This window comes from Corapipo altera, unplaced genomic scaffold (genome assembly GCF_003945725.1).
Source record: "Corapipo altera isolate COAL_440 unplaced genomic scaffold, ASM394572v1 24b, whole genome shotgun sequence".
Lineage (NCBI taxonomy): Eukaryota > Metazoa > Chordata > Aves > Passeriformes > Pipridae > Corapipo > Corapipo altera.
In genome coordinates, this window is record NW_020884888.1 from 8,526,259 (window position 1) to 8,542,764 (window position 16,506).

General features: G+C 38.6%; 1 protein-coding gene across 8 annotated transcripts in view; it reads right to left on the bottom strand.

Annotated features, from left to right (window-relative positions):
- The window catches only part of FHOD3 (formin homology 2 domain containing 3), a 387,784-nt gene that overhangs the window by 339,156 nt on the left and 32,122 nt on the right, over nt 1-16,506 (bottom strand). For all 8 annotated transcript variants that reach the window (XM_027643906.1, XM_027643905.1, XM_027643904.1 and 5 more), the window contains exon 2: nt 11,695-11,801. In XM_027643906.1, coding sequence (XP_027499707.1) covers nt 11,695-11,801 — 107 coding nt within the window. The remainder of the gene's footprint in view (nt 1-11,694; nt 11,802-16,506) is intronic.

Consider the following 16,506-nt stretch of genomic DNA (forward strand, 5'->3'; position numbering starts at 1 on the left):
AAGGAAAGTGTTTCTTAAACTGCTATTAATCAGACAGCATAAATTCTAGGCTTTGATTTCAAAGCTGTTAAGATATGGTTTGACTGCAGTTTCACTATGATACGCTTCTCCATTCAACTGCAGATTCAAGAGATGGAAAAAAAACAACTCTGACACTTTAAAAAAAAAAGTTGTATAAAAGCCAAGTCTTTTGAAAGTGAGAGAGTGCACACATGTGCACGCAGAGAGGAATTAAGAATCTCTCTGAAACTCATCCGCAAATCTTACCCAAACAAATAACCTTTTTGAAGTTTTTGCTGATTATTATCCAAAGATATAACTGTCATGTTCAAGCTCATGTTATTCCCATTGAATAATGGAAACAAAGGAGCTCAGGAAAAAAAGTCAATAATTAAAAAGAAGTCTTTTAAATGCTAAGATTCACTTCCAATATGCTTCAAATGAATGACAGCACTAGTAATCTATTCTGGTACATGACAGGCAGCTGAAAGCAAACACATACACTCCTCCTCATAAGAAGTCAGTGGACTTTTGTCTCTTACCTAAGTTTTTCCATCTAAAAACTTAGTGTGAAGTCAGAATGTGTCTGCATCCTGTTCTTGCAATACACTTGCAAGTCATCTAATTATTTAGCATAGTGATTTTATTCAGAGTATTCATGGATCGTGACACATTTACTAAAGTAACAATCGTGTGACAAGAGTGGATAAAAATAGGTAAACAGATAGCGACTATTCAGATGTCTGTTCACTCTTCATTAAAAAAAACCAAAACATGGAAGTTTAACTTAAAACTTTACTAATCCACATAGAAACAATCTCAACAGCATATTCCCTAAACAAAAATTGGGCAGCCAAAAATAGGAAATAAGGACTACCTAAAGGCTACTTTGGTCTCTACAAGGTGCTGGGTTTTTATGTCCCCTTAACTCTTCCCAAGTTCAACATTTACTAGGTAGGGTTGCCATTTTTCTTATTTTTACCTCTTTTTAAACAGAAACAAAACAGGATAGAAGGAGAAGGGGAAAGAAAATGAGAAACTCAAAAGCATCAAGGGAAACATTCAAGAGATTCACCAAGTATGCATTATAAACGACATGAATAGCACCAAATTATTTATTACTAATGTACTCTGAATACGTGTCAGTAAAGGTCTGGGTGGAGTCTTCTGTGTACCTCACCACAAGGCAATGATTTTTGCCAAAAGACAATGAATCAGTTTTACACACTGTGAAATGCAGGAAGTTCAGAATGGGGGAACATTTGTTCCATTTGTCCTTTTTAGTAGTTTATGTGCAAGCAAACCTCAGAAGCTGGAAAGTGAGAATCCCCTCCCCACTTTCTCTTCCTACTTTCTGAATCATCATGCTGGTTATTTCTCAGTTGTTAATGGCTCTATTTCTACATATTAAAACAAAATCTTTCTAATAGACTCTCAAATATTTGAGGGCTGATTACTGCCTTTGCAGTCAGCAAATTGACCATTTTTCAAGAGCTGTCCTTAGTCATGAACAAATCTATGTCCTATCACCCCCAAAGCTCAACCCATATATAACTGTTTTCAGTGTTATTTAGTGAAACACTCATAGCATGAGCAGTTAGAGCTGCATCTTATATTTTTTGTATTAAGAAAACACAAAATTTATGAATTGGCAAATGGTGAAGAAATTTGCACTAGAATAGCTCTTTCAACAATAATATTGCTTCTGGTCAAAACAAAACAAAAAACATTGTTTCTACACTTCTTGTCAACCTTGCATCATATTCTTGCACAGAGACATATCACTTAACCAATGCTTTTCAGTTCTTAGGTTATATATTTCCTACTGCTGTCAGTGGCTGTCAAGCTCTGGCTGCACATTCCTCCCAGGAATCTTTACACCAGGTAATTTCTGGTCATGTGGTTTTGCTACCACCTGTACTTTGAAGTTCATGCTACATTAGAAGTTTAATTTAAAACCTTTTCACACTTGGCAAAACAGATGCCTTTCAAAAAACAGGATTTTTGAAAAAAAAATATTAGAAGAGTTGAGAAGCTACAGGACAAGAAGAAAAGTAAAATAACCTCCCTGCAACTGAGTCACTTGATGCTTCCACCTCTTCAGGCAAAGGGTCCCTCTAGTGCTCCCAGCCACACTGTCAGACTCACAGCTTTGGTTCCAGGAGAAAAAAGCCCCAGACCATTTTGGGTGATCTGGGTGCACTAGGAAGAGCACTGCCAGCAGGTTGAGGGAGGTGATCCTGCCCCTCTGCTCAGCCCTAGTGAGGCCATGTCTGGAGTGTCCACTGCTGGGCTCCTCAGTACAATAGAGACATGGAGCTCCTGGAGCAAGTCCACTGGAGACCTATAAAGATGATTAACAAATTGAAGCATCTCTCTTATGAGGTAAGGCTGAGGGAGGTGGGCCTGTTCAGCCTTGAGAAGAGATAACTGAAGGGGAACTTCATCAATGTCCATAAGTATCTGAAGGAAGGGTGTCCAGAGGATGGATCGAGGCTCTTCTCGGTGGTGACAGCCAATAAATAGGACAAGAGGCAAAGGGCAGAAACTGATGCAGAGGAAGTTCCACCTGAACACAAGGAAGAACTTCTTTCCTGTGTGGGTGACCAAGAACTGGAATAGGTTGCCCAGAGAGGTTGTGGAGCCTCCCTTACTGGAGATACTCAAAAAACAACTAGATGCAATCTTGTGCAATGTGCTCTAGGATGACCCTGCTTGAGCAGGGAGGTTGGACCAGATGATCCACTGTGGTCCCTTCCAACCTGAGCCATTCTGTGATTCTGTGACCAACTTCATTAGAAGTTCCATAGTTGCAGAGCAGAGGCAAACAGTACCTGCATAATAATTTTCATTCTCACAAAGGCCCCTGCTACCTGACCTAATGCTGACTTGCAGAAGCAAGGGAGAGATCTAATTTTTTTTCAAAATTAAAATGAGCAAAAAACTGACTTAGTTTGTAAAAAATAGTTTTAATAAATTTTCATCAACATTTCCCTTCTACTAGAAATTTTTCTCTATTATCTTAAGGAAAAATCCCCTATTTTTATGATTTTCCAGTGTAATTGATGATTAGATAACAAACTGAAGAAAACATTGTCCAAAGTGACACAACACATTTCAGAGCAATGTCCTACTGGCTTAAATGGCCATTTGCACTTTCTCAGAATGTAATTAATTTAACCAGACTCAGCAAGAACTATTTTAAAGCTGTCCTACTTTGCAGTAGAACATGCATATGTGTATGTAAGCACATAAAGTCTACTTTGCACTGATTAACATACTACTTTGTGTTTCTTTCTGCTTTTTGGAAGTTTTCCAATAGCATCATATTTGGCAAGGGTTTCTTTGTAACTTGACATACAAATTCTTAAATATAAAACACTGCCCTCAGGCCACTTACTTCTCCATATTAATTCCACTCCGGAAATGGGCTTTACATTTATTGCTGGGCCATCAAGGCTTTTGCTAGTGAGCACAATTACAGAGCAGTAAACGTGAAATAAATTTCTATTTTGCTGTGGTCTTAACCCTGGCAGTAGTCACTAGTTTTCACAGCTTCATTACCGGAGATCCTGGGCTAGTCACAGATTTGCAGTGGTTTAAGCTGTTAGCTCACAACCAGAGGTTATATTGGAGACAATTTTATCAGAAGCAGATCACCACCTTAGTTTAGTTGTTGGCAAAACAAACACACCCCACACACCAAGCACATAGACAAATGAATTCCCATGGGGTAAAACAGAGTGTGAGTTACACGAATCTCCCCTGCAATTACCACAGGGCAGGAGCAGGCACAGGAATAGTTGCCATGGAATAGGAACTGTAGCTAATTCACAGCTTTTACTAATTACCCAGCACAAACTCACCCAGCTGCCCACATGCTCCAGGCAATTGCACTGCTACTATAACAGTTTGCACCAGCAGACAGTGAGTGCACACGATGCTGTTGCTGTCCCACGTTTGGATTCTCAAATCAATGGTTTTACTTGCCACTGGAGTTGAGTTCGGAGTAGTCCTATAGTGCTTTCTGGCAGCCCTACCTGAAGCCCTGCAGACGATCTGTTTATGGAGAGAGAAAGGGATTTCCTCCTCACAAATTGAAGAGAAACACATTTCCAAGCCTCGAGAGCTGCTCACTTAGCTTATAGCCTCGTCATCGAGGAGGAGGGCAGAGTGCAAACATAGCTATTAAGGAGCTTCAATGTTAATAAAATTAAATGGTTTTAAATAGAACATCTGGCATCAGCTGTTTCCATAAGCTGTTTTTATTTAAGTTTCCACCATAAAATACTGGACTTCTCAGCTATTTTCACATGTAAACCTGAATGCCAAATTAGGCTATCTTTAAAAAAGTTGTCCAAGGAAAAACTGTAAGAATTATTCACACGCTTTTTGGTTTGGCACTTTATTTGGTATGTAACAGCCTGGGAGAGAGCTAAGCACAACAGTATTTTTGCAATACAGTTTGCAATGGAAATGATTTTTGAAGAAAAGCACTCTTATTGCATTCATTTGCCAGCAGAAATCACTAAAATTCAAAAATAGCAGATCTTCAAACATTTCCACAGGAACCTTGGTACAGGAGTAGATTTTTCCCTCAACAACAGAGATGTCTGAGTAAACTCTGGGGCAAAGTGGGAGCAAAATAGACACAGCTGTTACAGTACTGGCAAACAAAAGCTGTAAAATCATGAGTCAAGTTCTCAAAAAAACCAACAGGAAAACATGCTCACAAAAAAGAAAACCACCCACAAAAAAAACCAAACCCATAGGCCAAAACCAGACCGCGGGAACAATTCAGCACATGGGTTAAGAGGACTGTGTCCTTTCACATTTCATAAGTGTCAACTCCAAGAGCTGCCCATGACCTGCCCCAGTCAGGTCTACCAATTCCAGGCTGCTGCTCCCCTCAAACCAAAACCACGCAGAGCAGAAAGAACTCGTGACGCCTCCTTGCCCAAGCCAAGGAAGGCACTACTACGGATGTTGGCTCCTCAATTGGATGGAGTGTGGTACAGTTTTGAACACTGCAGCACTTGGAGAAGGGCAAAACCAACTCTGCTTCCCTTTGAAGGACATGTTCAGCATATCAAAGTTAAGATTATGCAGTATTACCACTTTTTTTTGTATGCTATTTGCCTGAAGGTTATCCATCTAGACTGGAATGAATTCGTAAGGTGTGCGGACTGCACCCCCATTTTACATTCCCAGATTTCAACTACACACCAGAGATAGTTGTGATGGCTGTAATTTCTGTGCTTACTGTCACACTCCAGCTCCCTGCTGGACAGCCAACCAAAACAGGGAATCATAGGTTCTTTTCACAAGCCCATGGATCTTACATCTTGTGTCTTTTCGTGTGAGCAAAGTGGCTTGCAGTCTCCGACCTAAATATATGCAGAAGAGATTTACTTCTACACCATCAAGGCAGCTTTAAAGCTGAAACTACGTGAGAAAACAAGCCGTGGTCTGCAGCAGAATTTATTGAAGTTTGCTACTATATATGCAGATGCTTGTTTTCTAAATACATTTTACATTCACACATCAGTATTCATTCTTTAACTACAAAAGAAGAAGCATTTAATGACAAGCAAGAAACCTTAATTCAACAACCATTTCTGCACAAGATATTGTGCCAAGCAGATCCACTGACAAGAAATCCTTATCTCATAACTGATCAATAATTTCCAAGGTAGAACCTTAAACTGTCAATTGACTCTATCTTACTTTCAGAGCACATCCTTCAAAGCCACATGTCTCATTTGTCAGGCCTACAAAATATATGCGCGTTTGCGTAATTATTTTGATTACATGCTCTGGAAGCGTGAATGCTCAGAGACAATGCTTGTCTATTGTTCTCTAGCAGGGAAACCTTGTCTTGGGTTAAAGACAATATAACAGACCTGTAATTTTATTTCATTTTGTTGTCAAGGGTTACTGCAAAATAACTACGAAAACAAATTTCTACAGTTCCACCTAAAGATTAGTTTCAACATTCTATCTAATTTTTTTCTTTTATAAAGAAAGACATTTTATTAGGATTAAAAATTAAGAAGTTAAAAAGCCGCATAAAGTTTAGAAAACATAGGTAGTAATAGCTATTTTCCGCTAACTTTGTGAGGGTTTTAAAAAAGCATCAACTTAGTCATGCAGAAAAACAATGTATTTCATTAGGAATGTGAAATCTTAATCTTTACAGCCATTTATTCTGTAACAGTAAAGTTTTAGCTACGCATACTTCAAAATGTAGTTCAACACTGTAATCTGATACACGATAGATTGAAATACTGCTACCTTGTAGAAAGTCTTATACCCTCCAAAAATTACCATAACCTCTTGGCTCAGGTTTTTGGTTTGAGGGTTGGTTTGGTTGTGGGATTTTTTCCTGGCTTTGTTGCATGCTTTTTATTGTGACCATCCATTACATTTTTCAGCTTGAGTATTTGGTCAAACTAAGAACTAAATATGAATATGACAAATCAAAATATTTCGGTGGACTAATACATTCTTCACAACATGAGTAAATAATTTCAATAAGCAGTGGCAGTCTCTACTGATTGTAGCAATACAATGACAGTCTTCCACAGGCACTCCCTTATTTTTCTTCCTGTTGGAACTGAGAAACATTATGGAAATGACATCTAGACAAAACATGAAGAGAAATCTATCATAAATTGAGAGCATTTTCCAACAGTGAACCAACTCAAATACACTCTGTTCAAACTAATACAAAATCAGCATAGAATCTATGCTAGTTTGCGGTACTGCTTCAAGAAATGAGCCATATCATTTTTGTTAGACAAAAAAACAAATTAACCTTCAAATGCATCCCCAGCTTCCTTATATAAACAAGTGACAAAAAGTTTTCATGTTCACAACTGTGCTATTTGCAAAGTCTAAGTGGGAAAAAAAAAAAACCACAGTACATAAGCAGGAAAAGAATATCAGAGATCAATGCCAGACTCCATTGCCTTCAACATTCTGAATCAAGCCCAGAATGAACAGCAGTAGCAAGAGGGAAAAAGTCTGTCATCCAGCTTAAATGTGGCCCCCCAGTCAAAATGGCTTGAGATAGGGTATCTAGAAGGAATGCAAAAACATTAGTGCTGAAGTGATTTGTGAAAAGTATTTTAAAACTATCTTTCTGCTGAACATAAGTCTTGAAAACATATTCCCTGAGGAAATCTCTATTGCTCACAGCACACTGTCTGAAAAAACTTGTGTTCTGTGGTTTAGGACCGTGTTACCTTTTGGGCTATTAGGGCCTGTTAAGGTACGGCCATAAAAAGAACTTAAGCAATTCCATGGTAATTTAAATGCATCAACTTCTTTACAGTTCTTGCTTGCAGTGTACAATCACAAGGAAACACAAAGGAAAGGACCTACCTGTCATGGACACCTTAGTAAACATCTTGAAAGCAGCCCATCTAAACTACCTCCACAATTAAGCATCCACAGAGTAACTTGTGTAGGAAGGATGTGGATAAAAAACCACAACTAGCCAACCCAACAAGCAAACTAACCATTCCTTGAACAGAAAGCCAGTTTTCCTACATCCTCTTACTGACCCTTTCGCTGATTGCAACATCTTCCGCAGGACCAGCCTCATTATTTGACCACCTCCTGACTACCCCGAAAACAACCCTCATACAAAAATTATCTGATTCTCCTGAATTCCACAGCTATTCCCAAGGGTGCAAATGGCAGCACTAAAGTTGTGGAATCACGAAAGCAGTCCCATCCCCATCCATTTTATTCTCAGAGTTAGCCCTACAGGCTATGGGAGCATGTGTGTTGGGTTTTCTCCTTCCCTAAACAGAAGTTTAGATTCTGCTGGAGCGGACAGCAACTACCAAATGCCTCTTTTCACTATATTCAGTAACAGAAGGTAATTCATTTGAAATTGCATGAGCGCATGTGTTTCTTATACTGGTTATTTACAGATACACATTATAAGCTTCCAGTCTAATTGCCACCATCCTTTTCTTTCCTTTTGAAGAAAAATCCATGTTTTTCACTATGCTCATCCAACCTTTCACAGAGAAAATAAATACCTGCAGCCTCTCAAACCAATACAAATTTTTAAGAATGTGTTTTCTGCTTGTTTTGTTTTACTCATAAGTCTCCTTTCAACAGAGTTTAAAAAATAAATAAATATCTTAATCATTTTGCCCTGGGCAAACAGGAACTTTTGGCAAAAAAGATGCTGAAAACAGTCAGATTGCAGGACATTCCGGTCACTCTGAATAGGAGTTTCCACAGCTGAGGTTCTAAAATTTTAAAAATGCCATGAATATCCAGCTACTAAAGCCTTCACTCAGAATTCAGCAAGCTTCAGTGATCCTGATGAACACAGCAGCTTCAGTATGGCAGAAAGGCAGGTCCTGAGGTAGCCTAATCTCAGAAAATTAAAAGCTTTGAAGATTAAGAGCAGGACCTTGAAATGACCCAGACAGAAAAAGAGAGAGACTAAGTGGTTTCTGCAGCCACTCCCTCCCAGACAGCATGTTGCTGCTAAGCTCCCAAGGTCTGCAGCCAGAAGCTCCAGTCCAGGAACCCTCCAGCTCAGCACTTTAGTCTCAGAACTGCAAGGCCCAAAAATGGAGTTTATGGAGTTTAGGTTGCTAGAAACATAGGATAGAGAAAGACATTACTGACTACATTTGTTACCCTACGTCTAGAATATTCAATTTTTCTGAATAACATCACATGAGTTGCGTTTACCCTGAAGTAACGATGTTACTAAGTCACAAATAAAGTTCAGGTGGTTCTTGTTTCTCTTTGTTTCTCTCAAAAATTGTGGGCAAAAATGGGATGCAGAAATCCAGTTGAATCTTCACCAGTACTGACAACACCAAGTTCATTGCACTTCAGCAGATAAATTCCCGCTTTACACCCTAGGATGACCCCATACCTTTTTCACAGCATCATAATCACTGATTTGTTTTGAGCTCACAGTTCCCAAAAACGTCTGATCCTTTCCTCCATGCTGCTGACAAGTCAGGTGCCATCCTTTCTTCATTTTCTGCCTGACCAGTACTTGCTTGTCCTTAGCCAATTACTCCTAAATGCAAGGTTTTGTACTTCACTGACCTGCATCCCATAGTAGCAGAGCAAAGCCCTAGGATTGCAGGGCTCCAACATGCAAGTTACCAGGTGTGCGCATGTCAGGGAGATAGAACCAAACACCCTCAACCTCAAGTTAACCTCACAACCATGAAGTTAAAGCTTAACCTCTGTACTGCTGGGTTAGCACAAGCTGGAATTCTTCAAGGCAAATATACCACTTCTACCTACAAGCACCTCAGGAAAGGTGCTGAAGGTAGCATCTCCCCTGGGCAATCTTCCCCTCTTCCCTCTGCAGCAGGACACGTCTTTTTGTGCTCCTATGTGTTTCACTTGCTGATTTACTTCCCAACACCCCTTTCATTCTTCCTTCCTTTCATTTTCACCACTTCAACCTTTGCAACTCCCCCTGCCTGTGTAATTTATTACAAAGGTAAGAAAGTAGGGTCTGAAGGAGGACTGTAGTGGGAAGACACCACAGAAAGATGGTTCACAACCGCTGTAATGGCAGCACCTCACACACCCTGTCCTGGTGGTGCATCTAAAGCAGGCAGCCAAAACACAGCACATCCTATTGACCCACAATTACCAAGGAGAGGGACAACTTCAGAGAGCAGGGTAAAGACCAGTGAAGATGAGGACTATATACATAACAACAACAGACACAATAGTTGTTCTCTTTCATCTCATAAAACTAATTTCAAAAGATAATTAAAATATTAATTTGTAGCCCATGCTTTTGTTATGCACCTTTGTGACACAGAGTTTCATATCTCCTTATTCACCCTTGCATATGAATGAAGGATCTCATGGCAGACTTCACATTACTCAGCAGGACAAGCCATCGGAAGAAGCAATTGCTCAAATGACAACAGACTGTACAATTAAGAGGAGGCTTGTGCACACGTGTACATAAAAGTATATCCTGATTTTTGAGCTCAAAACAACACAGTAGACATGCTACTGTTGTGTGTCAAAAGTAATGAGTTAAAAATTACTAGAATTATCACAGAGACGCTAATGGAAGGAAAAGAAATATGCCTTAAACTCAAACATTTTGCTACGAAAAAAGAATCCCATCAAAATTTTTCCTTCATCTTATTTGCTTTGAACTCATTATAAAGTTAGCTGGAAATAAAAACTTGTTGTTCTTTGCAGTGATTTTTACCACCTCTGCATAAAACTGGGGACTAGATCAACTTCTACACTCAACACTCCTATTGCATGGGAAAGGAGGCTCAGTTCAGTTTGTATTGGTTACCTTTCTATTGAAGAACTCTCTTCTAACTGGTTTCTAACAGAACAGTTTTCCTCTTCCAATGGTTATAAAAACATGCCTCAAACTGGTATGTGTGAATAAGACATGAACAAATGCACACACACGAATATTTGTAACATATTATTTAAAATTCTTCTCCACATAAAACAATCTTCCAAGACACAGTTTAAATTTGTAAAAATTATTCATCAAAGGCAAGACAGCTATCAGAAAAAGTAGATAAACCGGTATAGGCAAAAGAACTGCATGTCTTACTATTAACAAGCCCTGACAATTCAAAATGCAGTTAATTATCAAGAAAAAGTTTTTCACCCAGAGGGTGTTTGGACACTGGAACAGGCTCCCCAGGGAAGTGGTCACAGCATCAAGTCTGTCTGAGTTCAAGAAACATTTAGATAACACTCTCAGACACATGGTGTGATTCTGGAGGTGTTCTGTGCAAGGCCAGAAGTTGGACTCAATGATTTTGATAGGTCCCTTCCAATTCAGCATATTCTGTGATTCTGTGATTTTATGAATTTCCTTCTGGAATAGCTACATTACTCACATGTGTGAAGTCTATGCCAAACACACCTATAAAATAATTCCAACTATCCAATCCAATATAGTAACCAGCAAGACAAAAATAGATCCAGACTGTCTGTTCATTTTATATCTTAACCAAGACCAGAAAGGTCAAGAAAAAGAAAATTCTTCAAAAAAAGCAAATTGTATATATATATTCATAAAAACACACACTGAAACTAACTTTTGCGTCCACTTTCAGTTCTCAGATTATTATGGAAAGCTGTGTCATAGCAATCCATGTGGGCCAGCAATCATTAAATAAAAAAAAAAAGCAAGAGAGGAGAATATTCAAAACTAACACGTGTCCCCATTCCCTGGGCTGGGTAAATCAATTCCAGGAATAAAAAAAAAAGAAATCAATACAAGTCTTTTCTTCAAAAATATAAATGGAGGACTTAAATATCAAGGCACAAAGAAATTGACTTTATAACTTCAGAAGCACCACCCCAATATAATCCTCTACACTGACTATTATTGTAAGAAAGATCTCAGAGTTCTCAGAACCAGCCATCCTCATTTATCAAGTTCCAAAGGAATATAAAATTTTTCTAGACTATTGAAGACATGCATATTATAGATTTCTCTACAGTATGCTATCTTCTTTTGGAAAAACTGTAAGAGTGAACATAGAGAAGTATAAAATTATTATTCAGACATATGGGCAGACATATGGGCATACAAAGATCTTTATCTTTTTATCTTTTCTGTTCCTATGCTGATCTGAACACACTCTCCTGAAAACTCAGTGCTTATTTATCTAAATTTAGTAAATATTTACTTACCCAGCATCCTCCTGGAAGCCTTCTAATTCATCTCTTTGTTCTGCTAGGGTAGATTCTAGATCCAGATAGGTACCATTGTGAGACAATTGTAGGGTGCAGTCATCAAGCTGTAGAACAAAATTCAGACCATTAGATTACAGCAGTCATTCTATAATATCACCTTTCCATTTTCCAAGTCCCCAGAAAAATCTCCCTAAAACAAACCATGGGTTGCGAGCAGATAAGAAAAATGGGTGCTGTTTTGCAATTTATGTAATCCCAAGTCCATGTTCACTAGACCATGCTTGGTCACAGCAATATCAAACCAACTAACACAGAGAAATTTATTTCAACATACAGGAGGAGACTAGAGAGGGTTTTTTGCAGTGCCTTTAAAATATAATACAGAAAGAGAAATTAATTTAAATGTATATCTAGGATATGAATGACTGTTCTCTGTTCTTACAGTACATTTATAAGGACAGTTTCAGGGCCTTCAGATGAAGGTAGAAGGAACAAGGAGCTTTTTTTGTGAGCTACTGAATTTGCCCTATGAGGAAGGATACAGCCAAGGGACAGTGCAAAATGTGGCAGGTAAAAGTTGGGGTCCTGCAGCAAGGGGGAGTACAGTCAACAAAGACATAAATATTTCTGGCATTCTGCTTTTAGGACCAGGCACTAACTGGCCTCAGAGGTTGAATGGAAGACCTTCCTAGGCATTGTGGGGGGAGGACTGGAAACCTGTGCCAACTTCCTGCAAGGGTACCGAGAGAACCAAGGACCAGAACTGAAAGCAGGAACCTACCTGCAGTGATGCTTAAGAAGAAGGGATCAATTAATAAACCCTCTTTATTTCTACCTTGTCTTCCCTCATCTTCCAATTTTACATTAATTTTTCCAGCTGTTGTTAAAAAGAGCCAGATTTGACCAAAATTAGTAAAGAAATTTTCTGGGGTTTTTTTGCAGGGAGCTCATCACACAAGAATCAGGGCCAGTGATCATGCTTATAGAATATTTAGTCTGCCTTTTCATCCTGGTTGGGTGGTCTATAACAGACTCCTTCCAGGATACCTGCCCTGTTGGCCTTCCCACTGATTCTTATCCATAAAGACTGAACATTACCATTAGGATCAAGACACTTGCTAAGACACAGAGCAACCCCATTGCCCCTCCTTCTGAAGAGTTTATAGCCATCCACTGTAGCAGTCCGGTTGTGTGACTCGTCCCACCAAGTCTCTGTGGTGGCAACTGTCATAGTTTTCCTGCTGTACAATGGCTTCCAGTTACTTCTGTTTGTTGCCCATGCTGTGGGCATTGGTGCAGATGCACTTCAGCTGGGTAATCAATCCCACTGCCTTTTCGGGGGAGAAGCTCCAGTTCCTGCATGACCACCCTCAGGCACTTCTGCAGTTTCTAGTACATCAATAACCTTGCACATCCTTGCTGCCACATGATCTCTATCCCCTGCCTCTAACGAGACAACAGACCAAAGGACCTCACTAGCACATTGTCTCTCAAACAGTGGCATGCCGCCTCCAGGCTTGTCTTCAGCAATCATGATTTTATCCCCTTCCCCCTGAGAATCTTGTTTAAAGCTCTCCCAATGAGTGAGGCTTGCTAACTCATGTGCAAAGATCCTTTTTGCCCTTTGAGACAGGTGTACCCTGTCTGTTGCCAGCAGGCTCAGTGTCATGTAAATTGACCCATGATCAAAGAACGCAGAATAAAGATATTTCATTCCTCTGGATTTAGCAAAAACAAACTGACAGGTTCTTCGCATGCCTCCATCTACCAAAAGGCAACCATGGCAACGTTGGTGTAACCATACATCTGTACTGCAAAGGCCACTTTGGGAAGAGGAGAATATTTAACACCATACTTTACATGAAAATTCTACCACAGGTGGCTGCTAAAGACACTCTGAAGAGGTGAGCAAGGGTCTGAAACAGCCAATGACTCAAGGAAAGGAAATTACAAGCCTTTATCACATCCATGGATTTTTCTTTCTGCTCTTTTTAACACTTAGAAAGAAAATCAATTAAAATCTATCCTTGATGAATTACCTCTTTTAACTTCCCATCAAAGTTTTGATTCCCAGTAGCTGTTCAGGAAAAGCATAGTAAGCAGTCACTATTCTTATCTGGCAGTCAATACTCAAACTTAGTCACTCAGTTTCCTGTCACTGATTTATATATGCAAGAAAAGAAGACAGATAGTGTATTCTAGATTAGTTACATTTGAAGTACTGTAGAAAAGCTCATTTATAATTAGTGATAGAGTGCAACTTTTGGATTAGTCCACACCACTATGCTTTGCACTGTTTCCAATCTGAAAGAAAAGTTCATCTTCTGAAGAAAGAGAGAGGAGGTCATTGTATTTCAAACTTGTTCCTTTTTTTTTTTGCTTTCCTTTTTTTTTTGTTTGTTTAGTTTGGTTTTTTTCCCTGGGGAAGGAGTAATTCATTAAATAAGGTGATATATGTTTTTACTCTGATTCCTGGGGATTAAAGAAAGCAAAATCCTGGGGCACAAGCCCCTGATATTAAGAATAACAACAGTATTGCTACTCTATCTCTTTTCAGTTACAAAGGATATTATTAACCTATACTAATTTAAAATACACTCTTTAGATAAGAAAAACTAAATACTACTCTGGGAAACTTTTTCCAAGTAGTTCAGGGTATATAATGAAATGCTAATTTATTCAAAGTAATGCCAAAAGGCAAACTACTAATTAGATAAATGTTCTGCTCTCACTATGGAGATTAGGAGATTTGCCCACAATTTCCATTTATACTGCACAGTTAGCGAAAAGAAACTCTGCCTCACTAATATCTTGTGACTTTAGTGTATAAAAACCACGATGAGAACAGGAAGTCCTTCATGTAGAAAATAAATAAGAATAGTACATTCTACCTATGTTCATCTCATTTTCATATTTTCAGCTGAACACAGTATCCATTCAGGCTTTAAAGCACTGTACACTGCATGCTGTATTTGTTAATAGGAGTTACAGTAATGGGAGAATTGGCAATATCTTCTATTTCCATTACTTAATGTTGAGTCTTGCCAAAAAGTTGGTTTGTTTCTTCTCTTGCATGTGTACACACAAAGATGGAAGGGAGCAAAACAATACTTTTAAAGTTAAGTACTAAGATAATAAACCCTAAAATCCTCTTTATATAGGATCACTTTGCTACTCTGCCTCCAAGCTTCACTTGTATATTTTACAGGCAGAACACAAAAAGAGAATCCACCTTATGAATTAGTTTTAATTAGTAAATTGCCTGCCTTTTTCAACACAAAGGACGGCTGATGTTCACTCATTAGGGCTTATTAGTAACAATTCAGGATGTTGGACTCTTCCCTCTGCTCAGTGTTAATCCCATGTTTATCTGCTACACATCACTTCTCCTGTCTCTGGAGACCCTCACAAATGGCCCCATCTAGTTCATTCATTACATGCTTTTCCCATTGATTATAATTCACATTAAGATCCTTATTAACAACCATCTTTCTCTTAGGAAAATCAAAAGGCAGAATCCATCAAGACAGTGTTTCAAAGACCATTTAACTGAGCTGTTTTACACCATCATGAATGAGACGCTACTGTGCAGGTGTTCTCAGAGCAGAACCATGGTGTGCTTTCAATAAGAATTAAGAATTAAGCAGTATATGAACATACCAGTAGTGACTGAATCATAATGTATGTGTCCAAATGAAAAAAAAAAAGGTTGCATGTACAGGTTTTTGTTTTATCTACAATAAATTTGTCTTAAGTGTTGTAATCATCTCCACGTAAGTATTTAAGACCAAGGCTATTTTAAAAAATGAAACAGCACAATACATTTTATTGATGTCTATGTGTCATCACCACAGTCAGAAACTCTTTAAATAACGCTGAAATAGAGTTTTCCCACAGAAAAATGGAAATGTAAGAAAATGTAACAGAAATGTAAGAAAAATTAAGAGGAAGAACATAAAAAGATCATAAGATTACAAATAATATTTAGACTGTTACATTTATATTACACTTGTTTAAGTTTCACTTGGAGAAGCTGAGCACAATTCGTTAAGTAAAAATCAAACAAATATGTGAATTAATAGTTAAAATATGAGAACATTTAAAAGTAGAGCATCCTACTCCCTCATCCTTTGCCACTTAAATCATTACAGAGTGAAACTACACCACACAAGAGGAGAAGGGTGTCCTGTCTTCCATTATAAGCAGAGACAGGGATAGCAAGGTCAGAGCTGCAGAGCTTGATCCTTGCCTTATTTCAATGGTCATCTCCACCTCACCAGCACCTAGAGAGCCCTCAGCAGCAACGTGCCTATCTGCCAGAAAGTTAAAGCAACCCACTCATGCAAATGTTCCTTGCAGGCTGCCAGTAAATCAAGACCATAGGGCAGAAGTTCAGTTTGTCATCCTCTGGCTCAGGTAATCAAATCTGGTTAGTGTTGGCTAGTCCCAAAATAATTCACACTACAAGACTATCAAGCTTAAAAAGACTCAGCAAGTTCAACAGTAGTACACCAGTGATTAATTTTTTTTCTTATTTCAAGTACTGATCCACAGAAAGAGGTAACACTCATTTTTCTTTATAAAGAAGCCCTTGTTGCTGTGCAACACGAAAGCTTACGATATCTACTCATTTCAGAGTTGAAGGACATGACCAAAAGGAGCAAGGAACAGCAGGGGGGGAAAAAAGAGCAGCAAGAGAAGATGACGATCAGCCACTTATGTGATGCCAATCAATGACTGCTGCCATTTTCAGAAACTAGTTGAATATAAATAAATAAATAAATAAATAATTCTGAGTTCATTCCTTGT